Source organism: Phacochoerus africanus, chromosome 7 (genome assembly GCF_016906955.1).
Source record: "Phacochoerus africanus isolate WHEZ1 chromosome 7, ROS_Pafr_v1, whole genome shotgun sequence".
Taxonomy (NCBI): Eukaryota; Metazoa; Chordata; class Mammalia; order Artiodactyla; family Suidae; genus Phacochoerus; species Phacochoerus africanus.
The window spans coordinates 49,229,822-49,257,547 of record NC_062550.1 but is presented as its reverse complement, the minus strand read 5'-3'; the positions used below and the strand labels follow the sequence as shown (position 1 = coordinate 49,257,547).

The 27,726-nt window shown below is 36.2% G+C and overlaps 1 protein-coding gene across 5 annotated transcripts in view; it reads left to right on the top strand.

Moving 5' to 3' along the window:
* CCDC91 (coiled-coil domain containing 91) overlaps positions 1-27,726 on the top strand; it is a 379,139-nt gene that overhangs the window by 79,429 nt on the left and 271,984 nt on the right. For all 5 annotated transcript variants that reach the window (XM_047787312.1, XM_047787313.1, XM_047787311.1 and 2 more), the window contains exons 2-3: positions 3,169-3,210; positions 5,616-5,694. In XM_047787312.1, the coding sequence (XP_047643268.1) occupies positions 3,181-3,210; positions 5,616-5,694 (109 nt within the window). In that variant the 5' untranslated portion in view covers positions 3,169-3,180. The remainder of the gene's footprint in view (positions 1-3,168; positions 3,211-5,615; positions 5,695-27,726) is intronic.

Here is a 27,726-nt window from a genome sequence, read left to right as displayed (position 1 = left end):
TCATCTTCCTTGTATTTGCTTTCCTTTATTTTTTTATTTTTAATTTTTATTTTTTTTTCATTTTACAGTCTCCTTGAAACAATCAAATTTTGCTTGCTATCTTTTAGGAAGAGATTTTGGGAAAAGACTTGAGTAGAATGCATATTCTTAATGTGACATTTAAAATTCTCTGTGAGGTTTATTGAAATAGATCTCAAATGTCTTCTTTTACCTAAAGCATTTCATGGCACTCCAACTAGACATATCACCATCTGGAAATCTTTTTTTCCTACCATGGATATTTTTTTCTTCTTTCTTAAGTCACTTTGATATTTTGTATTTTTTTATATTTGCATGCTTTTCTTACACACTGCCCTCCCCTTCACACCAGACCATAACTCCATGAGGACCTTGAGTGACCTCGTCTATAGAATTGCTCAATAAAAATGTTACATTTAGTGCTGTATATGTGTTTTTCTTGTGAAATATCAGCAGTATATTAAATACTGAGGATAGTAAGGGAGGGAATTAATATAATAGTGTATCACAGAGATTAAATTCAGATAGATGTAAAGAAGTCTGAGAATTGTTAAACCTAGATATTATGAAATCTTTCAGCATAGATGCCTAATCATTACAAAGTACATATCCCTTCCCCTGCCATGACACTGAAGAATGAACTGTGTGATCTTTTAATTTTTTGTCTGGGCTCATGATTCCATAACCTACATGATAGATCTGTGTGGTATTTATGTATTTGTAATTTAATGGGATATAATGTTAAGTGCTGGAAATATTCTAAAAGGTTTTTAAGGACATTTTAGATCAAATAGTGTTTTAAATATATTAGACTAGCTAAATCCATAAAGAAGTCCACACTTGTAATATATCCTTTTGAAAACTAATTTTTACTTTTAGATTTTTATAAAATTGATTTTTACAAATTAGTACTGTTAATTTTGCTTCCTCTTGCTCTTTAAAGTGTTCAAAAGGAAACAGAAACTATTGCAGAATTTGAAATGAAATTATTCAGAGAACCATTATTGCTTTAAAATAATGTTTATTTTTCTAGTACTGTATCTTGAGTACTAGATACTCAGGACACATTTGTCTTTTAAAATGTATCTTAATATTTCTTTGAAAATAGAGGAGGTTTCTCATCTGCAGTTTTAATGTCTAATAGTTGCTGGGGTATGGAAAGCATCAGTGGCTACTAATATGTTCTCTGTAGAGCCAAATCAGTACTTAGGTATTTGGTTCATTACCACAGGCAAACAAGCTGAAATGATTGTTAGGCATGGGTATTTGTTTTTGTTTTCAAATGTTCTGGCACCTTAGAAATAATATATTGGGATGTGACTTACGAAAACACACAGAAGCATTACTCTAAAAATTCCATTCTTTAGAAACCGTGTTATTTGGGTACAGTGTTTGTAGATGCTAAAAATATCTTTTAATTGTCTCCTGAGATTCGTGGGACACATGTGGAAAAGACAAATTTGGTGTTTATAGTTTGACTTGGTTAATTCTCAGTATCCATATCACTCTTCTTTCATAATTTCTTCATAAAAAATGTAATCACATACAGATTTTTATTCGCTTGCAACACAAAATTAACGTGAATTCCATTTCAAACTAACCACCATCAAAAGTTTCTGAAAGTCTGTTTTATATTTTTTAAGTGCTGTGTGTGGGTGACTTGCCTAGCTTTGATTTTTGGAGAAATACATCTTTTAAAACACTTTCAACAGATTGTTAAATTGTGGTTAATGGTGACAATACAGATATCATATTCTGGTTAATTTAATGTCCCTTTTATAATGTATTTCTGTCTATGTATATTCCTATCGGTGTCATTACCCTACTAAGTTTCTGTGAAAATAAATTTTCTTTGCTTATTAAAACAAAACAATCCTTGAGTTGTTTTTTACTGTTTATTTTTTATTGTTTATTTTGGGCTTTGTTTTGGAAGGCATTAGTATTAATTTCAGTGACGAGGCAAACGTAGCTGTAGATGACTGCTACTTTATCACTCAGAGAAAAGTGCCCTAGAAAATACCTTTGGAATTATTGCTTAGCATATAGTGTAATTTGCTTAGTTAGCTTTTTTTAAGAAGTCGGAGAAGATTGTTTTCCTTTAATCAAGTCCATCTCGTATTACTGAGTCAAGGAAATTATAAGTAATATTTGGGTATGTTCACCTTTGAAAGATAGAAAAGAGAACCTGTTATTGACCAGAGTATCACTTGTAGCTACTAGTTCACAATTTATTGTGAGTTTATTTTTATTTTAATTTATATCACCTATTACTTGTTTTACTGTTCCAGATTTTTTAGTTCTTTCATGATTTGTTAGACAAAAGCATCTCTATCTTCTTTTTTTTTTTTTTTTTCAAAGTTCGGTCACTACTGGTTCTATCCTTTTATTTTTATGATACCCATTTGGTACAAAATAAAGCATGTATTATCCTACGGTTTGTCTCACTTACATACTTTAAGGGTAGAGAAGAGAGGAATTCTGGATATTTGCTTGTGTTTTTCTCTTCCCTGTTCTCCCATGAATACATGACTTGATTTATCTTGATCAGCCTAGTAACTTGCTCCACATTTTTCCAAAAGTGCAAAGCAGTTTCAGCTAAAAATACACATATCAAAATGCTCCAGAAGTTGTGGCCACAGCTCAAAAATGCTGATCAATTTTGAAAATATAAATCAACCTCGGCCATGAAACCGAAGGAAGAACCTTTGTGGTGGGGACAGATTTCCAAAAATTCACCACAGTCCTGTTCTTAACTGGAGTTTATGCTGATGTTGCCAGACAACTGAGGAATAGATGCAAAAAGCAGGAAGCATTATTGAATTGAGCCCTAGTGCCAATTTGGGAAAAGTAAATTTAAATGTAAAAGAATATTTTTCCACTCCTGGCGTCTCAACATAAAATGGCAAAATACATGGTTGCTGAAAAAGTCACAGAAATTGTTAATTTTGCCAGAATGGCTAATTTTGCCTGAAACCCCCAGTCTTTTTGCATTAAAAAATGCATACACATATAGTGAAAGTACTTTTTTTTAAGCTCAAATGAAATTGTTTTAAATTACAAACCAAAATATGTATACATGTAAGTCAGAGAAGTGTTTTGACATAAATGAGTGTGTGTGGGCTTATTTCAGTGTCTTCTGATATTTTTCAGGTGTACTGAAAAATGGATGATGATGATTTTGGTGGTTTTGAGGTATGTGCTATTATTATTTACCTTATTTTGCTTTTGCCGTTGTTTTAACTTTGTGGGATTATAATGGAGTATACTAAATGTATTATTTATCATTGGCATTCATGATCTTTTCTTGGTCATTTTGAATTTAACCCTGGAATAAAAAAGTGAAATAAAAAAAATTAAAATATATCTCCTCTGAAAGTTAAAACTGATACATTATTATTGAACATTTGGTCATGCCCATAGGCATGGTTTAAATTGAGGTAGTTAAGTGCTACTAGTGGAAGTCTAAAGAAGAGGTCTTAGAAATTGTCAGCAGATGATTTTGCTGGGATACATGTCTTTTAGGAAATACTTGTGAGATGAGGGTTGAGTATTGACGATCTGTTACATATTTTCATGTTTACACCTGTAATGAGTTGACTTAGTATATTAACTGCAGGGCCTTTTGGTAGCTTGTAGAGCCAATTAGTGTGTTTGTTTTGTTAGATTATTCTCTCAGGTTTTATTTGGATGCTTTGTAAATGGAAATTGTGAGTTGAAGAAGCACTGTCTTTTCCTTAATCCCTTTCAGCGTGCGTTCATTTTATTGAAATATTTTGTAACCCAGTTATTTTTATGGAGCCAGTATAGTCTTGCAGGAAAATCTCTGGATTAGGAGTCGGGATGCCTGAGCTCAAGTCCTGGAACTACCATCAAGTGAGCTCTGTGATTTTTTTTTTTTTTTTTTTTTTTAGTAAAATGACTACCACCTATTTTGGAATTTGGTGGAAACGAGATTGTTGAAAATAGGGGCTATAATTAATGACGTTAATAGGAGAAATGAGATATTAAGTATATATTTAGTGTTCTGGTTATCATGAAAGAATGGTGTGAGTTTCTTTTAGATTGGGATCATTTTTTCTTCTTTTCTTTAGTGTCTGTTAATATGGAGATATTTAAAATATGAACTTGCTAGTTTTTGCATTTTGTCTAAAATTTTTTTGTTCAGCACATTTGTATATTTTCTTATTTGCTTTAATATTTTGATTTTTTTTGGGTGACTGAATTTATTTATCTTACATAATGTAACATTTAAATTTTTGTTAAAATTCCTTTCATTTTGAGGAAAATATATACTTCAGATATCATCTCAGTATTTTTTGTTTAGAAGTTGTCAGTTATTTGAATATTAAAACTTTTAAGTGTAGTCTCCTTTATCTCACCCATGCTTGATTTATTATGTCAGAGGAAAAAAATAGGGTAGGTGGTGTTCCTTAGAATAATAGTTATACATCAGTGTATACTCAGTGGATCGATACCTTTTAATATATGTAATATATAGGTACAGTGTTAACTGTTCCAATTTAATTGTGGTTGTTAGGTTCCTTTTTTTTTTTTTCTTCTACATCTTGTGGTAGGAATATAGTCTCTATCCTTGGTTATTTAAACCATGTTTGTTTTTCAAACAAACATGGGTAGAGGTTAACTACTATATTCTACATCACCTCCTGTGGCACATTGCCCCAACTGACTTCTCCTTGGCTAACAGCTCTGTGCAGAATCCAAATTAAAATTCTGGCTCTCTCTCTTTTTTTTTTTTTTGATAAAATTTTGCTTTGACCTTGAACACTTAATACAGAGAAAACTTTGCATTCTTACCTACAAACTAAACTTTTAGTAATTGACTGTGTCCCATAGCTTTAAAACTGTTTAATAGGAGGGCTTGTTAATTTACATGGCAGCTTTAGAAATTCTTTAGGAGTTCCTGCTGAGGCATAGTGGGTTAATGATCAGGCCCTTCCCTGTGGCATTACTGGTTCGATCCCCAGTCTGGTATAGTGGACTAAGGATCTGACATGGCTGCAGCTGTGGCATAGGTCGCAGATGTGGCTTGGATTTGATCCCTGGCCCAGGAACTCCCAGATACTGCGACTGTGGCCAAAATGGGGTGGGCAGGGGCAAGGAATTCTCTAAATGGCAAATGCTAGTAAGTCCATCTGGTACATTAGTATGGATGAATCCTATTTCTTTAGGTTGATCCCTTTTTAGGTCTTGTGATAGCTAATGAAAAAGATTTAGTCTCTAGACTTTTGAAGGAAAATGTACCTTTCTTATATACATGGTTAAATGTTGTGGTAGTTAGTTTGAGTACTTAAAGTTCACAAATAAAATGTAATTAAGGATATCTAAAATAAAAATTTCATTGTCAGGAGATATATTTGAGTAAGAAAGGAACATTTTTACTCAAAGATAACAGAGCACGAGTACTGGAAGTGGACACTAGCAGTGAACTGAACACTGAAATGTAGTTGAGTATTCAGAAAAAATTTGAAAACTATGTGATGTATGAGAGAGGATATGCTTGTAAATGGGAGGCTTGATTGCTTAAATGCAGTTCTGCTTTTCAGATTTTCTAAAATTATTTTGCCTTTGTTTTATAGGCTGCAGAGATTTTTGATGGTGGAAATGGTGAAACTCAAACTACATCTCCTGCTATTCCTTGGGCTGCTTTTCCTACAGGTACTACTATAGTGCAACTGGGATTTTTTTTTTCTTTTTTCTTATTTAACATTTTTCCCTTTTCTTTGAAAGCCCCTTTCTATCTTTGCTCTTTGCCTTCTTTGATGTGAAAAGTGGAATGACCCAGATTTAGCCTAGATTTTTTTTTTTCATAACAAATTACGAATTGCGAAACAAATTCTGTAATGGTGGCTTGAGGCATGACTCCAAAAATGATATCATGAACATTAAGTGAAATTAAAGTACACTTTACATTTCTGAATTTGTCTTAGTTTTAGGAAGGTGAAGTGCCCAATAATTTTTTTAGAAAGGTGTCCAGTTCATTAATTAAAGACTCCTTCATCTTAATATTCTAAAAATATTTTAAAAATGATTTTTTATCTCCACCACTATTTAAATTTAGAAGTCCCCCCTCCCCCGCAGGAAAGTCATTCAAAAGTATTAACAATTAAGCCATTCATGAAATTAAATACAAAAACGAATTCCATTACTGAAAGCTTTTTGTGGAAGACCTAATGTTCAATATTAATATAATTCATGTCTAAATAATGTTTTGAGTTTTCTAGACTTTTTGTTCTGCCAAATCATTGTAAAGTCCAGAGTAGAAGATAAAAAATGTCATTCTTTACAGCTCTATAGCATCTTAGGTTATTAGAATTATTCATCTGTAAAATATTTTTCTGGTGCTTATTATGCGTTAGGCACTATGGGAATATGTCCTTTACTTCATGGGAAGACAGAGCAGGTGCATACATATTTATATATGAAGCTTATTTGTGATTTGGGAAGAATGATGGTCATCCATTCATTTAGCAAATATTATTTCTTGCCTAGTATAAGTCAGGCATTATTCTTGAAGCTCAGTATATATTGTCAATCTGGGCTATTGAAGCATGCATATAATTTCCATAGGCAGAGATGGTAGAATGGAGGAAGATTTTGAAGGGAGAAAAATGAATGGAATAAAGGTGTAGATGTGGGAAAGATGATGGCATAGTTAGGATGCTCATTCTTGTTCGAGGGCTTAAATATATGTTGTTTTCTTTGCCTGGAATTTCTTACCTTTCTTCCCACTGCCACTCTCTCCCACTCTCTTACCGTACTAACTCCTGTTTGTTTTATACATTGGTTCTTACTTTAATACTTCTTTTTCTGAGAAGCCTTCCTAGAAAACCCTCTCACATCTATGTGCACCTATTTTCCAACTTTCATGTTAGACCATAAGTTTTGTAAGGTTAGACATTGTCTGTCCTCTTGTTATGTCTTAAATATTGAACATAGTGCCTAGCTTATTGTTGGCCCTCGGTACATATTTGTGGAAAGAATAAAGAAAAACATTAATGAACTGGAGAATAAGTAACTGAAGAATGACTAGACTCAGTTGACTGTGGGAGTCAATAGGAAGAATTGAGATAATGATGTTTATATGGTGGTTTAGGATTTTCAGTGTACTAGCATGCATATGTTTATTGTAAAGTGACTAGAGCAACCATTACTCTTGTTGTACAAATGATGAAATGATGCTTTATAAAAGTTTTGGTGTTTGGTACAGATAAATATGTTTAGGAATGAAATCTAGATTTGCAGATTCTCTCTCTCTCTCTCTCTCTTTTTTTCCCCAGTAACTTTGTTTTTTGAAAAAAACATCAACAGGACCGTCTGACTGACTGGATGTGAGGGTGAAGGAGGAGTCGAACTTAATTTTTAAGATTTCAAGTCTTAGTTCTGAAAGAATGGTTTACCATGAACAGAAATAGAGAATTTAAAAGAGTTGGTGTGGGACAGTGTGAAGACTGAATGAATTTGTCTTAGACATATGTATTTAAAGTACCTAGAGTTCAGGAGAAAGGTTGGTTGGAGTTCTTGGTTTGGGAGATTTTTCCATTGATATCATAGTTGAAGCTGTAGAAGATCACTAGGGGAAACAGTATGTAGATATATATCTATGTATTTGTAGGTCAAGTCCTCAGAACCCAATGAATTAGAAGTAAAACAACCCCTCTAGAGTACACACACACACACACACACATACACACAAACACACACAGAGTATCTTGGAGCCCTCACTCTCTTGAAAAAAGAAAAAAAAATCAGCTCTGAAGAAAGTACTCTTTTTGGATGTCCTCAGTGACTTGCAAGTGGAGAAAAACAAATCTGGTCAAGAGCTGAAGGTAAAGCAGGTGTTTGCTCGGCCAAAGCAATCTATCCCCTATGAGGTTGTCTTCCCCTGACTGCTGGAGAAGTCTGCCTCTGACTCAGGTATGTGCAGACAAGAGTGCTGTGAACAATCTGATTAACTTAGAGAAGATGGGAAACTTTAAGAGAGCTCAGGCAAATTCTTTTCTGTTTAAGAAGACTAAAATTCTCTGTTGTTTGTTTTTCTACCTACACTGACTATTAACCACATTTTACCACAGCTTGAAATCCAGGAAGATTATTCAGAAACATTTGGTTTGAATTTTTTAAGTGCTTGAGGGAGAATAGAAATGCTCATTCTTGGGGGTTAGGATAAATGAGTGTGTTAAGTAAAGATTATTCTGCTTCAAGGCTGGCGGTTTGTTGGAGGATGATTTTATAATAGCAACTGGGGAAATTTGTCTCTCAGAAGGTCTCTTTATAGCTTTCAATACTGTTAATGGGTTGAGGTACCTAAGGACATGTATTTCACTGTAATATTAGCATCATTTACATAGTGGGACTTTTTAAAAATGCTGGTTTATTTACGTGCTGATTATAAAATTAAAGAAATTGCCAGTTAGTGTAAATGAAATGCACATGTTGGTTCTTTACACAAATTATTATCTCTAGGCCCATCTCTCATTAATTGAAGTGTGGCATCTAACTTTTAAAATGTCTCTGCACTTTCACCACCATAGGAATTGGAGAATAGAAGAGATGAATGAGTGTAAAATTATGTCTTTTTTTCCTCTTGCCTTTACTCTCAGTAAAAGTGTGATAACTATTACTTTATATCAGTGAAAGCTACTCAAGGAGAAGAATTGCCTTCAAGAATTGCCCTATTTTATAGCCTTCCCCTCCAGCCTGTCTCCATGGTTGTTTGGTTTGAAGCCTGTGAGCCAGTCAAATTGTGATCTACATCGTGTTCCTAGATGATGTCTGTTCCTATCTACCTGCCATTTCTCCTGGTTGTAATACCTTCCCTTATCTCCTGTCTGCTTACTCAAGTCTTATTTTTCTTTTAAGAATAATGTATAGAGTTGGTACTGAATTTGTTCCATATCTCGTAATTGCTCCTTCTTCTGAGCTACTCTGTCATTATTTTTCTGCACCATTTGCTTGGCACTTAGCTTATGCCAATTTGTCCTCTTAAAAAAATTGTGGTAAAATACATGTAACATAAAATTTACCATATCGATAAGTTTCAAGCATACAGTTTGGTTATTTTAAAGTATATTAACATTGTTGTACAACTAATCTCTAGAGCTCCTTCATTTGTAAAACTGAAACTCTGTAGCCATTAAATAGTAACTATCCAAGTCACTTCCTCCTAACCCCTGGCAGCTAACATTCTGCTTTCTCCCTCTATAAATTTGACTGCTCCTGATATCTCATCTAAATAGAAACATCCAATATTTGCCTTTTTGTAACTGGTCTATTTCACTTAGCATGATATCCTCAAGGTTTATCCATGTCATAGCATGTATCAGAATTTCCTTCCTTTTTAAGCCTGAATAATGTTCCAGTGTATATATAGACCACATTTTGTTTATCTGTTCATTGATTGATGGACTCTTCAGTTGCTTTTTTTTGGCTATTGTATTGCTCCTATGAACATTGGTATACTATTTTTGTTTTAAAAATATTTTATTAGTGTGACTTCCATCTATTCATGTCCATGTTAGTCTAAGCCTTGGAGGGCAGAGACCATGTTTTTTAACCTTTTTGAATCCTAAGTACTAATATAGCATTGTGCCTTGTTAATAAACAATGCTCAGTAATTGTTTCTTGATAATTAGTAGAAGAGATTTACTTTCTTTCTTTTTTTTTTTTTTAGGGCTATACCCATGGCATATGGAAGTTCCCAGGCTAGGGGTCGAATCGGAGCTATAGCTGCTGGCCTGTGCCACAGCCACAGCAATGTGGTATCCAAACCGCATCTGTGACCAACACCACAGCTCACGGCAACACTGGATCCTTAACCCACTGAGCAAGGCCAGGGATTGAACCTGCATGCTCATGGATGCTAGTCAGATTCATTTCCACTGAGCCATGACAGGAACTCTGAGATCTACTTTTAGCTAACTCTCTTTGATTATTTTACTTCTTTGGGGGTAATTAAGTAGTTTTTAATCACAAGTTGGATGAAGGCAAACCCAAACTTTCCATAAAAATTATAGTAATCTTGGAAATCTTAGAAAATTACTCAAAGATGGCTAAGAAGCTGTTTCTCTAGGGCTTAGTTAGCTTTCCTGGTCATTCCCAATTCAGACAGATAACCTGTGGATAATGATTGGCAAGAGTAGTCACAGATTCCCAGAAAAAGGGAGCAGCTATTTTGCTGTTTATTCCTAATTTTTTCCCTGGTCCTTTCAGTGTGTCAGCAGATAACAGTAGAGGACAGCAGAGGTTAGACTAAATTTTACTTCAAAATGTTAGGAGTCTAGAAGCAATAATAGTAGTATCCAGTTCTTTTTTACCACCCCACCCCCACCCCCTGGCTATGCCTGTTCACAGGCCAGAGATTGATTTTCCTCCTTTTTTTTTTTTTAAAGTTATTTTTCTAAACATTTTCCTAAAGAAAAATCATTGCAGATTTTGCATATCATAAGATATCAGAAATTTTTGAATTGGCTTCTCATAGAACTATATTTTTCAGATTTTTTTTTTTTGGCTATGAAATCTGTTTTTTCAAAGTTGTTCTCAAACAGTTAACTATATTTTATAAAGTTTTATAAGACTGTTAAAATTCTGATTTTTAGGAAAGTAACTTTTCAAAATGTATGTCTAGGAGTTCCCGTCGTGGCTCATCAGTTAACGAACCCGACTAGCATCCAAGAGGATGTGGGTTCGACCCCTGGCCTCGCTGAGTGGGTTAAGGATCTGGCGTTGCCGTGAGCTGTGGTGTAGGTCACAGACACGGCTTAGATCCCGCGTTGCGGTGGCTCTGGTGTAGGCTGGAGGCTACAACTCCGAAAAGACCCTTTGCTTGGGAACCTCCATTGGCTGTGGGTGCATCCCTAAAAGACAAACAAAACAAAACAAAACAAAATGAATGTCTGTCTTCTAATATACACACCTGTATATGTACTTAAGTGCAAATATGTTTATATCAGAATGTAGACCTATACATATAGATATTCTAATTTCTTCTCTTTTCCCCACTTTTAACTTCCACTGCAAATAGTCTTCCCAACCATACCCTTTTGAAGGAAGGACTCAAAATCTTTGCTTGACCTTACAAGTTCTAAAAGCATTAGACTGTTAGTCTTAGTTGTAATATATTTTCGACTCTGTTTTCTGACTGTGGCAGACTCAAAGGTTCAGAATCCATGATACATATTTAAATTAATTATTTAGCGTGTTTGTTCACTTATTCACTCATTTATCTCATATCTGAAAATATACAGTGTATCAGCCACTAAGTGCCATGTGCTGGGACCTTATGTGACTTTCAGTGATACCAGGTTAAAAGTGTCGTCTCAAAATAACAAGATGTTTCATGAAATGTTAATACTGGCAAGCACTTTTATTAAAAATTTTAACTTCAAATTTTTTGTTAGAGAATGAATAAAAAGTATATTAGGTCAAAAAGTGTCATGTTGCCACTGTGTACAGTGTGGGTGATGCTGTTTTAGAGGCAGATGACTATTCACTCTTTACTTTTAACCATGTAAATATGAATTGTCTAGAAGGCAAAGTGGGAGGCAAAGTCTGGAATACTGTCCTTTCCATTATGTTTCTAAGTTCCTTGCAGCACTACACAGACCACATTAGAATGCATTGACCATCAAAGGGAAAAACAAGTGGTCCAGATAGATACTTTAATCCAAATTAGCTCCTTCAAAACAGCTTATATAGAGGGCACACTAAATGTCTTTCACAAGCCGACCCTTTAGAAGGAATAATGGGAATTGGACCAGCAGATGTTAAACCGAATAACTTAGATGTGGTTCACTTTGCATCTGGAGCTATTTGCATACAAAGCCAACAGGAAAGTTCAAACATTTTTCTCAAGACATTGGCAGAGAGAAACCTGGAAGACAGATGCCTTTTTGATTTCATGGTTCAGTTTTTCCATTCTCCATTCTCTTGGCCAGGAAAACCTAGGACAACAAATCGGTCATTTTATTAATATCCCATTACTCTCCTTGCTAACCCTGTTTTTCCAGTAGAATCTGTGTTACACATCTATAAGAGCTCAGAACCTGAGTCCACACATTTTTGTTTGAGAGAAAATTATTGTGATATTTTTTCTTCAGATTAATCTGTGGTTTGCACACGGGAATAGGAAACATTAACTGAATTCATTGGTCTGATCTATATTTGAATAAAAATTGAAGGAGACATTACATATTCACATACCGTATTATAATAAGCAGTATAGGAGTATAGGTAATGTTTGAAAACTTTCTGTCCCTTCTACTTTGTATCCACATTGGACATCTTTTTGCCATGACATAAACTGGATTTCCATTATAGTGTAAAAATTTTGTAGTTTCATTGTACTGGGTATTTGAGTGGAAGATTGCCAGGTAGCTTCCTTTTGCTACTTGTGATATTTTTTTCTTACCTCCCACATTTTTAACTGGCTTTTATTTTTTCTGGAGCCAGGCTTTTTTTTTTTTTTTTCTTTTTTTCTTTTTTTTAAACCTTTCAGGGTGGCACCCATGGCATATGGAAGTTTCCAGGCTAGCTGCTGGCCTACACCACAGCCACAGCAATGCCAGATCTGAGCCGCATCTGTGACCTGCACCACAGCTCACAGCAATGCTGGATCCCTGACCCACTGAGCAAGGCCAGGGATCGAACCCACATCCTCGTGGATACTAGTCAGATTTGTTTCCGCCGCGGCGCAACGGGAACTCCATGGAGCCAATTTTTATAAAGATGATAGCTTCTATAAAGCTGTGAGTTATTACTGTAGATGTAAGTACTAGTCCTTATGTGAATTTTCAGTAATTTATGGCAATTCCTATCTGCATGAGTATATATAATAAGGAATATATTAGTAATATTTTATGACTTTCAAGATTAGGTTTGTAGTGTGGTTTAGAATCACACATCTCTGACTGTGGAATGAAGAGTTCTGTTTTTTTCTTCAACTAACTGTGTAACTTCTCTGAAACTCAGTTATTTAATATATAAAAATTGAATGGCTAAACAATATCTACGTGTTCTTAGAGATTTTGAGTTCCAAGTTTATTTTTTATTTTTTTTCTCATTATAGTGTCTGAGTAGCTCCACTAGGGAAATCTCATGGTATGTCGTTTTAATTTCATGATCCAAACGACACAGTACTAATCTAATGAGTTACATTTAATCTAAAAACAGAGCTGTAAACATAGAATTCAGATGTTAATGCGACTAACCTCTTTTATCTGATTCTGAACTTGCTTATTAATAAAACCGTTGGTTTGATTTTTAGAATATTTTAGAATACATGTCAAAATTAAAATAGAGCTTTGTAGAGATTTTCTCATACTATTAAAAATAATGAAGGCTTGGAGTTCCTGGAATTCCTGTTTGTCCAGAGGATGAGGGCTCCATGTTTTCGCCAGAGAGCTAGGTTTAAGACTGATTCACAGTGAGCCCCCGTCTGAATCTGCCAAAGGGCAGTAGTCATCATCTTTTTCATAGAGGATTGCATGGGGTAGGGAGTAGGGAATAGACCTTAGGTAGGGAAACTGTGGGTGAATGTTGTAATATGGGACTTGGAAAAATTTCTGACTTAAATTCTCTGAAAGGAGATCAGAGGCCAAGGCCAAATGTGGAGCTAATAGAGCTGCATATGTCCTTCTCTGCCTCTACACCTCCACCCCTGAGATTCTTGTTTTGGACTTCTAGGCCTGACTGTAGTTGGAAACAATGAATTCTTCTACTGTTGGAATTTTCAAGTGGCCAGACTGAGGGTTGAGGGGCTCCTAGGATCATGACACTGACAGGACAATAGGACCAGCACAGCTAGAGGCTCTGACTGCTATGCCCTGCTCACACTTGGCTTGATGTCTCTGGACTGGTATTTGTCATGAACACTGTTGCTTTGTGTGTACTTTGTGCTCACTTAGGTTGAGTTTTCAAGCACTTCTTCCTTCTTTTTGATGGTTGGGATATTTGGTTTTCTTGAATAGAATCTCCAGCTGTCTGTGCTATTCTCTTCTGTAGACATTGCGTTTCTGGTGGGGAGTACTCCTTGGGGAGTACCATGATTTCTTGAATCTTCTAATCCTTTTCTATTCCTGTCTCTCCCCCCCCCCACTCCCCCCCGCCGTGGTTTTCTGATTCGCAAGCCATCCATCAGCAAATACTGGAGGTTGTAAGTTTAATTGAACTTAGGGGTCTTTTCATTTCTCTCTACTTCTGTAGTTACTACCCTAGTCAAAGCCACCATCATGTCTGTTTTAGAAGATTTTGGTAGTTTTATCCCACTCTTACTCTCTTGCTCACTTTCTTTAAGTGACACCCAGATTGCTGAGCTACAGGGAATGCTTAGTAAACATTGGCTATATGCAGAATTTGATTTTAAAATTTAGGAGTGTTTGGGATTTTTTCTTTTTTGTTTGATTCCTGAATATCAATATATAAAACATATTATTTGAGGAGTTCCTGAATGCCTAAGTGGATTAACAGCCCGACTAGTATCTGTGAGGATGCAGGTTTGATCCCTGGCCTCACTCAGTGGGTTAAAGATCTGGCATTGCCACAGGCTGTGGTATAGGTCACAGATGGAGTTCAGATCCCACGTTGTTGTAGCTGTCGTGTAGGCCAGCAGCTATAGCTCCAAATCGACCCCTAGCCTGGGAACTTCCATGTGCAGCAGGTGTGACCCTGAAAAAAAAAAATACTATTTGACTATAAATTTTGGAGATTGTAATTTTGACCTATTAAGATATTGCTCAGAATATTTTTTTTTTTAAATTTCTGCATTCAGTACAAAAGATTGTGTCTGTTATTGGAATATTCTCTTGAATAAATCATATGAACTCAGTGTAGTTAAAAAAAAAAAAACCCTGCATGATTTGGGCATCATTGTTATGCCTAATCAAAATATTAATTCCACTCCAATTTCTGTAATTAATTTATGTGATGCTGATATGTATTGAAACATTCCTTTTTTATTAAAGCACTCCTGAGGTGAAAATACAATCATTTTATATATTTTCATTGTAAAAATTTTCTTCGTTATAAAAATTACAATTAAAATTGAAAATCTTTTGAGGTTTATTTTCTTGGATCGAATGTTATAAAGACTAGTTTTGTTGTGGGCCTCTTAAGATGGATTGTTTTGGGTAATGTACCTTTAATAATGGCCAGATCATTTTAGGATAAACAAAACAGACTGCCTAAAGTACTTAGAAGTTAGAACAGCTTTAGATAAATGCTTTAGAACTGTAAATAAATAGTGAAATTTTTAACCTAGTCTTTATACTATGGAAAGTTTGTCTGCCTGACGTTAAGGTTTTGATCATTTTGTATTCTGGAAAGTTTGAGGTCAGAATGAAGGAAAATGGGTAGAAGGTGATTCAGCTAGTATGGAAAGAAATTTTAATTTGGCAGGCATCACAGAGCTGACAAAATATTGTAATTAAATATTATATAGTTTGTTTATTATGAAATCCTTTCACTGACTAAATCAGTTTTTGTTTTCTTCAACCATTTCTCTTGACAGTTATGAACACACAGGTAAAACAAAGCAAAATTTTGCTAGTAAAATTTCTTATTTATCTAGTGAATAAACATTTATTGAGTTTATCAATATATTGGATTCCTAGAGGAACATTCTATAGTATTTGAAATCCTTGGCCATATGATCTAAACACAAGTCCTTTATTTTGATGGAATATTTGATGAAATTCAAAAATCTTAATTAATTATTTCATTTTTGGCCACCTTTGGAGTTCCTGGTCCAGGGACCAGATCCGACCTGCAGTCACGACCTAAGCTGCAGCTGCAGCAATGCCCCATCTTTAATCCACTGTGCCTGGCCGGGGATCAAACCCTTGTCCCAGAGCTCCCAAGTCACCCGCTGATCTCACTGTGCCACAGTGGGAACCCAGAAATTTAAGAATTTTATTTCTCTGAAAATTTTAAGGGTAGATTAGTTCCTCATTTGGTTATGATACTGTTTGAAGTCAGGGGATGAGACTATTTACTTTCTACTTTCTCTTGTCCCCACCCCCCCTTCAATAAATATTTATTGTGTCCTAGGTACAGAGGGAACAATAGAGAACAAACAAGACAGACGATACTATGAATTTGTTAAATTAACATTTGTCAGTTGGAGCATGGGGTGTCTCATGGTGAGTTGCACTTTAACAATAAGACTGAAGAGAAATTGAAATAAGTTTATTACTCACAGGTCCTAGAGGAAGTACATGGCATGCCATGGGGGGCCACAGAGAAAGTCAGAGACAGAGTGCAGATAAAGAGTGTGAAAGAATTTCAGACACATGACTTTATTAGGATCCCTGGGTGGAGTTCTTAGGGGTTCCAAGGCTACGTCTGGGTAGGTAGATTCAAACGAAAAGAGCAGAGAAGAGTAAACTCCATGGGGGTCTTATCCAAGAGGTGTGCAAGAGAAAGGCTTTGGGAGGCAGGGGAGACTTGATAAAAGGGATGCTGGGGAAATCATAACAAGAGCTTTAACTTGCTGTGGCTCTTTGGGCTGTTGTTTAGGGAGTGTGCTGGGCCAAGTGGGCTAGAGTCCATACCATAAAGTTTTCTGCATTTGTCTGTTAAAATTTAGATGTATACTTCTCTAGGTTAATATAGTTATTATATGTGTAATTGAGAGAAATTTCAGCTTTTTGTTTTTACATTTTTAATTTTTAATTGTTTTACTTACCTGCTAAGATTTACAGGAAATTGATTTTCAGATATGCTATTGGTTTTCTAAAGGCTAGTTGAACCTGTATTTTGTAAGCTTATAACATAAACTGATGTATTTACAGATTTGGTAAGTAATATAAATATTTCTCTGTAAGATCATGTAAAGTGGACATTGAAATGAATAGTTCAGAACTGAGAAAGCCTTATGTTCAAATATGTTTTTATAAGAATAAGCCATGAACTCACTTTCTTCGTAGTAATTGAATGTTTTAGAGATTTATAAATGACTTACTGCGATGAAAGGAATTTCTGATATTCATCTTGAGTACTATAAATACTATGCTAATTAAGTTAGTTGCTTTTTTTTTTTTTTAAATTGACTGATCTGTTTTTTGGCATGACAGATGCTCTTTATTTTAGCTTTGTCTTGAAATGACATTGCCTTTGGGTTAATCCAGTTATACTTTAACAAAAGCTGAACATAACTGCATTCTGCATTGGTCAGTGCTCTTGGCCAAATTCTTCTGTTTAATGAAGAAGGGCCCAATTCAGCCCTTCGATTGTTTTCATTTCTCTCAGACTAGTTCAGATTTATACAGGATCTCATCTGAGCTATTGTAAATATTGTCTTAATTGGTCCCTTTGTCTTATAATGAGTCTTACACATGATTTTCAGAAGTTTTTATATGGTAGCCTTCAAAACTCCTAAATTCTTTTGTCTGTCTTTCGGGGTCCACTGTTATCTGGCAATGGCCTGACTGTGTTGACTTTTTACTCACTGTTACCCTTGAGATACCATTGGTCAGATAAAGTGGAAATTAGTTGCTCTTCTCAGCACATTTTCCCAGTGTCTTCCTACCTTAGTTCTTTGTTCTAGTTTTGCTTTCCACTTGAAATACTCTTCTCCATCTCTGCATGTTCAAAGCACATTCTTCCTTCAAGGCCTGGTTTAAATATTTTTTTCTCCACTGTGTTTTCCTCAGTCACTTCTCCAACCCCCTCAATAACTGCAAAATCTGGAAATGACCTTTCTTTTCTATGAATTACTATTTTTTTTTAAATCTTTTTTTCTTTTTTTTTTTCTGTTAGCTCCTCTCTTTAGGTTGATGGTTTTGGCACTGCATACCCCTGGTTCTTTTCTACTTCTCTAAACTTCCCCTTGGCTTCTTCACTTTATTATCATCTTCTTTCTCCCTTCTTTTTAAAAGTTGTTGATTTCTAGGTTCTTCCTTGACCTTTTAATTTTTTCGACGATGAAACCTTTTAAATGAGGATATCCAAGTTTGCGGCTTTACTCTTGCCCTTCTTTAGAGCTTCAGACTTATATTTTAAACTAATCTTTCTATTCTGGCTGGTTCTATATGTATCTTAATGTTGACATGTCTGTAACATAACCTATGTCCCCTTTTCCTGCTTCAAGCTCGAAATCTTCTTATATTTTTTCTCACTTAATAAAATCACCATTCATTCAAGTGCATAAGCCACGTAGTTATGCAATTCCCAAGTCTTTTTCTTTATTTCTTACAAGTAGTTGATTGGGGCCTCTGTAATAACCATATTTCTTTAGAGCTTTTTGCTTTTCAGTTAGGATAAAAAACTTGCTATTCCCTAAATACTTTATGTGGATTCATGATTCTCTACCTTTTTACATGCTGTTTCCTTTGCTTAGAAAATCCTGTAAGAATTATATGGACTTAAGGTATGAATCTCAGCTTAGCAATTAAGAGCTCTGTGACATGGGCCAAGTTAATTAGCTCTTCAAATACCCTATTTATTTGTCTATAGAATTTTAATAATACATACTCAGAAGACATACTGTGACGATCAAGTGCTAGTATACATACATACATACACATGTACAGGCATACTTTGTTTTATTACACTTTGTATTTTTATTGAACTTCATAGTTATTGCATTTTTGACAAATTGAAGTTTTGAATAGAAGCAACGCCATGTGGTTATGTTGTGAGCCACAGGGGAAGTCCAAGGTTTGTGGCAACCCTATAATAGTCAAGTCTGTCAGCACAGTTTTTCCAGTAGCATTCACTCACTTTGTGTCTCTGTGTTATACTTTGGTAATTCTTGCAGTATTTTAAACTTTTTTCATTATTGTTATATTTGTCATGGTGATCTGTGATCAGTGATCCTGTAATTGTTTAAGGGCACCCTTAACCACACCCACAGAAGCCGACAAACTTATTTGATTAATGTTGTGTGTGTTCTGACAGCTCTAGCGATAGGCCATTTTCCCAGGCCATTTTCCCATTTTTGTCCCTTTCCTTGGATCTCCCTAATGCCTGACACACAACAGTATTGAAAACAATATTGAAATTAAACCAGTTAATTATTCTATAATGGCCTCTAAGTCTTCAAGTGGAAGGAAGAGTCATACCTCTTTCACGTTAAGTCAAAAGCTAGAAATAATTAAACTTAGGAAGACATGTCTAAAGCCAAAATAGGCCAAGAGCTAGGCCTCTTGAGCCAGTTAGCCAAGGTGTAAATGCAAAGGAAAAGTTCTTGAAGTGAAAAGTGCTACTCTAGTGAACACTAACATGATAAGAAAGTGAAACAGGGGTTCCCCTTATGGCTACTAGTGGTAACAAACCTGACTAGTATCCATGAGGACGTGGGTTTGATCCCTGGCTTTGCTCAGTGGGTTAAGGATCCAGGATTTCTGTGAGCTGTGGTATGGGTCCCAGAGGTGTCTTGGATTCTGTGTTGCTGTGGCTGTGGCATAGGCCGGCAGCTGCAGTTCTGGCTCAGTCCCTAGCCTGGGTACTTTCATATGCCTTACATGTGGCCCTACAAAGCAAAAAAAAAAGGGAAGTGGAACAGTTTTATTGTTGATAGGGAGAAAGTTGTGGTCAGGTCAGGATAGAATATCAAACCAGCCGCAGCATTCCCCCAAGCCAAGCCCTAATACAGAGCAAGACTTTAACTCTCTTCAATTTTGTGAATGCTGAGAGAGGTGAGGAAGCTATAGAAGAGTTTGAATTTAGCAGAGGTTGGTTCATGAGGTTTAAGGGAAGAAGCCTTTTCAATAACACAAGTGCAAGGTGAAGCAGCAAGTGCTGCAGAAAGTTATCCAGAGAGGCAGCTAGATAATTCATGGAGGTGGCTAGTCTAAAGAACAGATTTTCACTGTAGACAAAACACCCTTGGGGAAAGATGCCATTAAGGACTTTCACAGGTGGAGAGGAGACGTCAGTGCCTGACTTTAAAGCTTCAAAGGACACGCCGATTCTATCGTTAAGAGCTGAAGTAGCTGGTGACTTTAAGTTGAAACTAATGTGCATTTACCATTCTTAACAATCTGCAGAATTAGGCTAAATCAACTCTATATGCGTCATAAATAGAACAACACCGTCTGGATGACACACAGCACATCTATTTACAACATGGTTTACTGAATAATTTCAGTCCTCTGTTGAGACTGCTCAGAAAAAAAGGTTCCTTTAAAAATAGGACTGGAATAATTTTAAATGTTGACTTAATTGTTCTTTTCCCTGGATAATACTTAGAGGAACTCTTCCAATACTTGTCTTTGTATCTTTCCTTTTAAGTTCTGGCTGAAACCAATCTTTCTGGTTCTTGTGTTACTTCTTTAAATATATTAAATGGATAAATTAGTATCTTATATTTTATTTTATTTTATTTTTTTTGGCTTGGGAATAGTTCTCACTTATGTAGAAGATTTTGCATATCTCTCTGTTTTTTTTTTTGTCTTTTTGCCATTTCTTGGGCTGATCTTGCGGCATATGGAGGCTCCCAGGCTAGGTGTCGAATTGGAGCTGTAGCTGCCATCGTACACCACAGCCACAGCAAGGCGGGATCTGAGCCGCATCTGCAACCTATACCACAGCTCACGGCAACGCCGGATCCTAAACCCACTGAGCAAGGCCAGGGATCGAACCCGCAACCTCATGGTTCCTAGTTGGATTCGTTAACCACGGCGCCACGACGGGAACTCCGATATCTATCTGTTTTGAACATTTATGTGGTGGTTTTTCTGATAACTTTAGTTTTTAAAGCAATTTCCCAGTCATTCTATTATTTGGTTATCATAAGTTTTTTTTTTTTTTTTTTTTAGGAAGATGGTTTTATTTTGTTCATTTTATAAATGAGGAAATCAAGGCCCACTGACTCTCCTGGGGTACTGAGTTCTAAGTGCAGAACTGGGATGTGAATCCAATTCTTAAAGTATATTTTTTTCCCTTCTATTCTGTGTTTTTTCTTATGAAAGGAAAATCAAGATGGAGTTGATATTGCTAAGAGGGCTTTCTGAATGGAGCTGGGAGGCTGTCGAGGAAGTGTGACTCATACATGTTTCAGACTGGATGGAATCTGCCCTTTTGATCACTTATTGTCCTAACGAAGAGGTCTAGTACATCTGTCAGAAACTCAAGATATTTGTCAGAGTTTTACACTGAAACTACTTGTGATAGCTTATTTCTTAAGGATAATTTTTTTCTTTCCTGGCTTTTGCCTCTATAAGCCCATGACTCTTTCTTGTCCTTAGAACACTCTCTTGGTTTTATTGGAACCTGTGTCTTAAGAATTGCAGTTCTTTTTTTTTTTTCAATTTTTTTTCCAATTTTTTTTATTACTCAAATGAATTTATCACATCTATAGTTGTGTAATGATCATCACAATCCAATTTTACAGGATTTCCATCCCATAACCCAAGCACATCCCCCCACCACTCAAACTGTCTCCTCTGGAGACCATAAGTTCTTCAGTGTCTGTGAGTCAGCATCTGTTCTGCAAAGAAGTTCAGTCTGTTCTTTTTTCAGATTCCACATGTCAGTGAAAGCATTTGATGTTGGTGTTTCATTCTATGGCTGACTTCACTTAGCATGATAATTTCTAGGTCCATCCATGTTGCTAAAAATGCCCTTATTTCTTTCCTTTTAATGGCTGAATAATAATCCATTGTGTACATGTACCACATCTTCTTGATCCACTCCTCTGTCAATAGACATTTAGGTTGTTTCCATGTCTTGGCTATTGTAAATAGTGCTGCAGTGAACATTGGAGTACATGTATCTTTTCAAGTCACAGTTTTCTCTGGATAGATGCCCAGGAGTGGGATTGCTGGATCAAATGGTAGTTCTGTTTTGAGTTTTCTGAGGCATCTCCATACTGTTTTCCACAGTGGTTGCACCAATTTACAATCCCACCAACAGTGTACTAGAGTTCCTTTTTCTCCACACTCTCTCCAGCACTTAATTATTTGTGGACATTTTGATGATGGCCATTCTGGCTGGTATAAGGTGGTACCTCATATTGGTTTTGATTTGCATTTCTCTAATCATGAGTGATGTTGAACATCTTCTCATGTGTTTTTTGGCCATCCTTATGTCTTCTTTGGAGAATTGTCTGTTTAGATCTTCTGCCCATTTTTTGGTGGGGTTGTTTGTTTTTTTGGTATGGAGCCTGCAGAAGGTGTTTATAAATTTTGGCGATTAATCCCTTGTCAGTTGATTCATTTGCAGAGATTTTCTCCCATTCTGTGGGTTGTCTTTTCTTGTTGTTTGTGGTTTCCTTTGCTGTGCAGAAACTTTTCAGTTTGATTAGGTCCTAGTTGTTTATTTTTGTTTTTATTGTCAATACTCTAAGAGGTGGATCTGAGATGTTGCAGTCGTTTATGTCGGAGAGTGTTTGGCCTGTTTTCCTCTAAGAGTTTTATAGTGTCTGGTCTTATATCTAAGTATTTAATCCATTTTGAGTTATTTTTTGTGTATGGTGTTAGGGAGTGTTCTAATTTTCATTCTTTTCCATGTGGCTGTCCAGTTTTCCCAGCACCACTTATTGAACAAGCTGTCCTTTCTCCATTGTATATGCTTGTCTCCTTTGTCATAGATTAGTTGGCTGTAGGTGCCTGGGTTTCCTGTTCCTATCCTGTTCCACTGATCTATATTTGCCTTTGTGCCAGTACTATATGGGTTTTGATGATTGTTGCTTTGTAGGAGCCTGATTCCTTCAGCTCTTTTTTTCTTTTTCAGGCTGGCTTTGGCTATTCTGGGTCTTTTGTGCTTCCAAACAAGCTTTCAAATATTTTGTTCAAGTTCTGTGAAAAATGTTCTTGGTAATTTGATAGGGATTGCATGGAATCTGTAGATCGCCTTGGGTAGTATAGTCATTTTGAAAATATTAACTCTTCCAGTCCACGAGCATGGTAGTGTCTTATAGTTTTCAGAGTACAGGTCTTTTGACTCTTTAGGTAGGTTTACTCCTAGGTATTTTATTTTTTTGTATGCAATGGTAAATGGGATTGCTTCCCTAATTTCTCTTTCTGATCTTTCATTGTTAGTGTATAGAAATGCCGTCGATTTCTGTGTATTAATTTTGTATGCTGCGACTTTGCCAAATTTGTGGATGAGTTCTAACAGTTTTCTTGTAGAGTCTTTAGGATTCTCTAGGTATAGTATCATGTCTGCTAATACTGATAGTTTTACTTCTTCCTTTCCACTTTGGATTCCTTTTATTTCTTTTACTTATCTGATTGCTGTGGCTAAGACTTCCAAAACTATGTTGAAGAGTAGTGGCGAGAGCGGACATCCTTGTCTTGTTACAGATCTCAGCAGGAAATCTTTCAGCTTTTCACCATTGAGGAGGATGTTAGCTCTGGGTTTGTCATATACGGTCTTTATCATGTTGAGGCAGGTTCCCACATGCCCACTTTCTGAAGGGTTTTTATCAGAAGTGGGTGTTGGATTTTGTCAAAGGCTTTTTCCGCATCTATTGAGAGGATCATATGGTTTTTATTCTTCAGTTTGTTCATGTGGTGTATCACACTGATTGATTTGCAGATATTGAAGAACCCTTGCATCCCTGGGATAAATCCCACTTGATCATGATGTACAATCTTTTTAATGTATTGTTGGATTTGAGTTGCTAGTATTTCATTGAGGATTTTTGCATTGATGTTCATCAGTGAAATTGGCCTGTAATTTTTTTTGTGGAATCTTTGTCTGGTTTTGGTACCAGTGTGATGGTGGCCTCATAGAATGAGTTTGGGAGTATCCCTTCCTCTGCAATTTTTTGAAATAGTTTCAGAAGTAGAGGTGTTAGCTCTTCTCTAAATGTTTGATAGAATTTGCCTGTGAAGCCATCTAGTCCTGGACTTTTGTTTGTTGGAAGTTTTTTAATCACAGTTTCAATTTCAGTTCTTGTGATGGGTCCATTCATCTTTTCTATTTCGTCTTGGTTTAGTCTTGGAAGATTGTACTTTTCTACGAATTTGTCCATTTCTTCTAGGTTTTCCATTTTATTGGCGTATAGTTGCATATAGTAGTCTCATATGATCCTTTGTATTTCTGTGATGTCCGTTGTTATTTCTCCTTTTTCATCTCTAATTTTATTGATTTGAGTCCTCTCTCTTTTTTTCTTGATAAGTCTGGCTAAGGGTTTATCTGTTTTGTTGATCTTTTCAAAGAACCAGCTTTTCGTTGCATTGACCTTTTCTATGCTTTTCTTTATTTCTATTTCATTGATTTCTGCTCTGATCTTTATGATCTCTTTCCTTCTACTAATTTTAGGTCTTGTCTGTTCTCTCTCTAGCTGCTTTAGATGTAGTATTAGTTTGTTTCTTTGTGTTTTTTCTTGCTTCATGAGGTGGGCTTGGATTGCTATAAACTTTCCTCTTAGAACAGCTTTTGCTGCATCCCATAGGTTTTGGAGAGTCGTATCTTTGTTGTCATTTGCTTCTAGGTATTTTTTAATTTCCTCTTTGACTTCTTCAGTGATCCGTTGGTTGTTGAGTGGCATGTTATTTAGTCTCCACATGTTTGTGTTTTTTGCAGTTTTTTTTCTTGTTGTTGATTTCCAGTCGTATAGTGTTGTGGTCCAAAAAGATTCTTGCTGTGATTTTAATTTTCGTAAAGGTACCGAGTCTTGATTTGTTGCCCAGGATGGGATCAATCTTAGAGAATGATCCATGTGCACTTGAGAAGAATGTGTATTCTGTTGCTTTTGGATGGAATGTCCTATAAATATCTATTAAGTCCATCTTGTCTAATGCTTCATTCAGGGCCTGTGTTTCCTTACTGATTTTCTCTCTGGATGATTTGTGCATTGGTGTAAGTGGGGTGTTAAAGTCCTCTGCTGTGATTGTGTTATTGTCAATTTGTCCTTTTAAGTTTGTTAGCAGTTGTCTTATTTATTGTGGTGAACCTAGGTTGGGTGCGTAGATATTTAAAATTATCTCTTCTTCTTGGATTGATCCTTTGATCATTATGTAATGACCTTCTTTGTCCCATAAAATATTCTTCATTTTAAAGTCTATTTTGTCTGATATGAGTATTGCTACTCCAGCTTTCTTTGGATTCCCGTTTGCATGGAATATTTTCTTCCATCCTCTCACTGTCACTTTGTATGTGTCCCTAGAAGTGAAGTGGGTCTCTTGAAGACAGCATATATATGGATCTTGTTTGTATCCATTCAGCCAGTCTGTGTCTTTTGGTTGGGGCAATTATTCCATTAACATTTAAGGTAATTGTTGATATGTATGTTCTTACTGCCATTTTATTAATTGCTTTGGATTTTTTTTTTGTTGTTTTTTTTCTCTCCCCTTTCTTTCTTCTTATCTCCTCTTCTGGTTTGATGATGATCTTTAGTTTTGTATTTGAGTTGATTCTTCTTTGTTTGTGGATCAATTGTAGATTTTTGGTTTGCAGTTATTCTGAAGTTTTGATATAAGAGTCCATATGTATATGAGATTGTTTTAAGTTGTTGTTCTCTTAATTGCAAGTGCATCTCCAGTGTCTTGCATTTGTACCCACCTTTTCTCATGATGTCTGATTTTGGTTGTATAATTGTGCATGGATGATTTCATGTTTACTGTATATATACCTTTACTGGTGAGCCTTGTCATTTGTGGAATTTTTGTTTCCTTTTGTTTTCTTTTCTTTTCTGCCTGGAGAAGTTCCTTTAGTATTTGTTGTAATGCCTGCTAGTGTTGCTGAATTCTCTTAGCTTTTGCTTATCTGTGAAGCTTTTGATTTCTCCTTCAAATCTGAATGACAGCCTTGCTGGTACAGTTATCTTGGTTGGTGTTTTTTTTCCTTTCATCACTTTAAGTATATCATGCCACTCCCTTCTGGCCTGCAGAGTTTCTGCTGAAAAATCTGCTGATAACCTTAGCAGGGTTCCCTTGTATGTCACTTGTTTCTTTTCCCTAGGTGCTTTCAAGATTTTCTCTTTGTCTTTAATTTTGGCCAGTTTGATTAATATGTGTCTTGGTGTATTCCTCCTTGGGTTTATTTTATATGGTCCTCATTCTGCTTCCTGGATTTGAGTGAGTGGTTCCTTTCCCATGTTAGGGAATATTTTGGCTATTATCTCTTTGAATATTTTTTCTGTCCCCTTTTCTCTCTTGTCTCCTTCTGGCACCCCTATAATATGGATGTTGGTGCTTTTAACATTGTCCAAGAGTTCTCTGAGACTCTCCTCATTTCTTTTCAATGTTTTTTCTCATTTCTGTTCTGCATCAGTGATTTCCACTAATCTGTCCTCCACCTCGCTTATTCGTTCTTCTGCCTCCTGTATTCTGCTGTTGGCTACTTCTAGTGAATGTTTTTTTTTTCAGTTATTGTATTTTGCATCTCTTCTTAAGTTTTATATCTTGTATCTCTTTGCTCAGTGTTTCCTGTAAATTATCCATCTTTGCCTCCAGTTTATTTCCAATGTCTTGCATCATCTTTAGCATCAACAGTCTAAAATCTTTTTCCTGGAGGCTGAGAATCTCCTCATCACTTAGCTGATTTTCCTGGGTTTCTCCTTTCTCCCTCTTCTGTGGTATAGTTCTCTATCTTTTCATTTTCATAGATTTTTGGTGTGGTGACCTTTTTACAGATAATAGAGTTGTAACCTCTCTTACAGCTGATGTCTGCTCCCCTTGTGGCTGAAGTTTGGTGGGCTTGCTGTAGGCTTCCTGATGGGAGGGACTGATGCCTGCCTACTGGTAGGTGGAGCTGATTCCTATCCCTCTGGTAGATGGGGCTTTATCTCTGGGTGAGATTAGAGTTGGCTGTGTGCCTGGGGGGTCTTCAGGCAACCTGTTTACCCAGGGGTGGAGCTGTGATCCCACTTGGATTGTTGTTTTCCCTGGGGCTTCTCAGCAGCTGACTGACCATGTGGTGCCAGATTTTCCCAAAATGGCCACCTCCAGAGAAAGGCATGCTGCTGAATACTCTGGAGAGCTTTGCTTCCAATGTCCTTCTCTCACAACAAGCCACATTCACCCCTGTTTTCTCAGGATGTTCTCCAAAAACTGCAGTCAGGCTTGACACAGATTGTTGTGGAAACTTTGCTTTGCCCTAGGATCCAGTGCATGTGAAATTCTGTGTGCACCTTTTAAGAATGGGGTCTCGGTTTCCCCCAGTCCTATGGAGCTTGTGCGCACAAGCCCCACTGGTCTTCAATACCAGATGCTCCAGGGGCTCTTTCTCCCAGTGCCAGATCCCCACATGTGGGAGTTTGATGTGGGGCTCAGAACTCTCACTCCTGTAGGTGAGTCTCCCTGTACCAGTTAGTTTCCAGTGTGTGGGGCTTCCCATCCTGGAGGTGTGAGGTTTTTTATATCACGTAATCACCCCTCCTACCTCTTGATGTGGCCTCTTCTTTGTCTTCTGTAGTTTGTTATCTTTTTTGAGGTTTCTGGTCCATTTGGTTGAAGATTGCTCAGCCTTTAGTTGTGAATTTTGTTGTTTTTAGGAGAGAAGTTGAGCTCCAGTCCTTCTATTCTGCCATCTTAATCCCATCCTAGGAATTGCAGTTCTTAAGACCCCAAATTAAACCTCTCATTCTTTGAAGGCTCAATATTGGTTATTGTTGGACACTCCTGAAGAGTAGCTTGAGTTCCTTTAAAAGCACTGATACAAGTAAATATGTATATATGGTATTGCTGCACCTCTGATCTCAAAGTTTCGTTTTCTCAATTACACCTTTATAGCCAATAAAGCAAGCTTTTATCAAGGCAGTGTATGGAAATTATATTTGTTTTTTGTTAATTGTAGACGCAG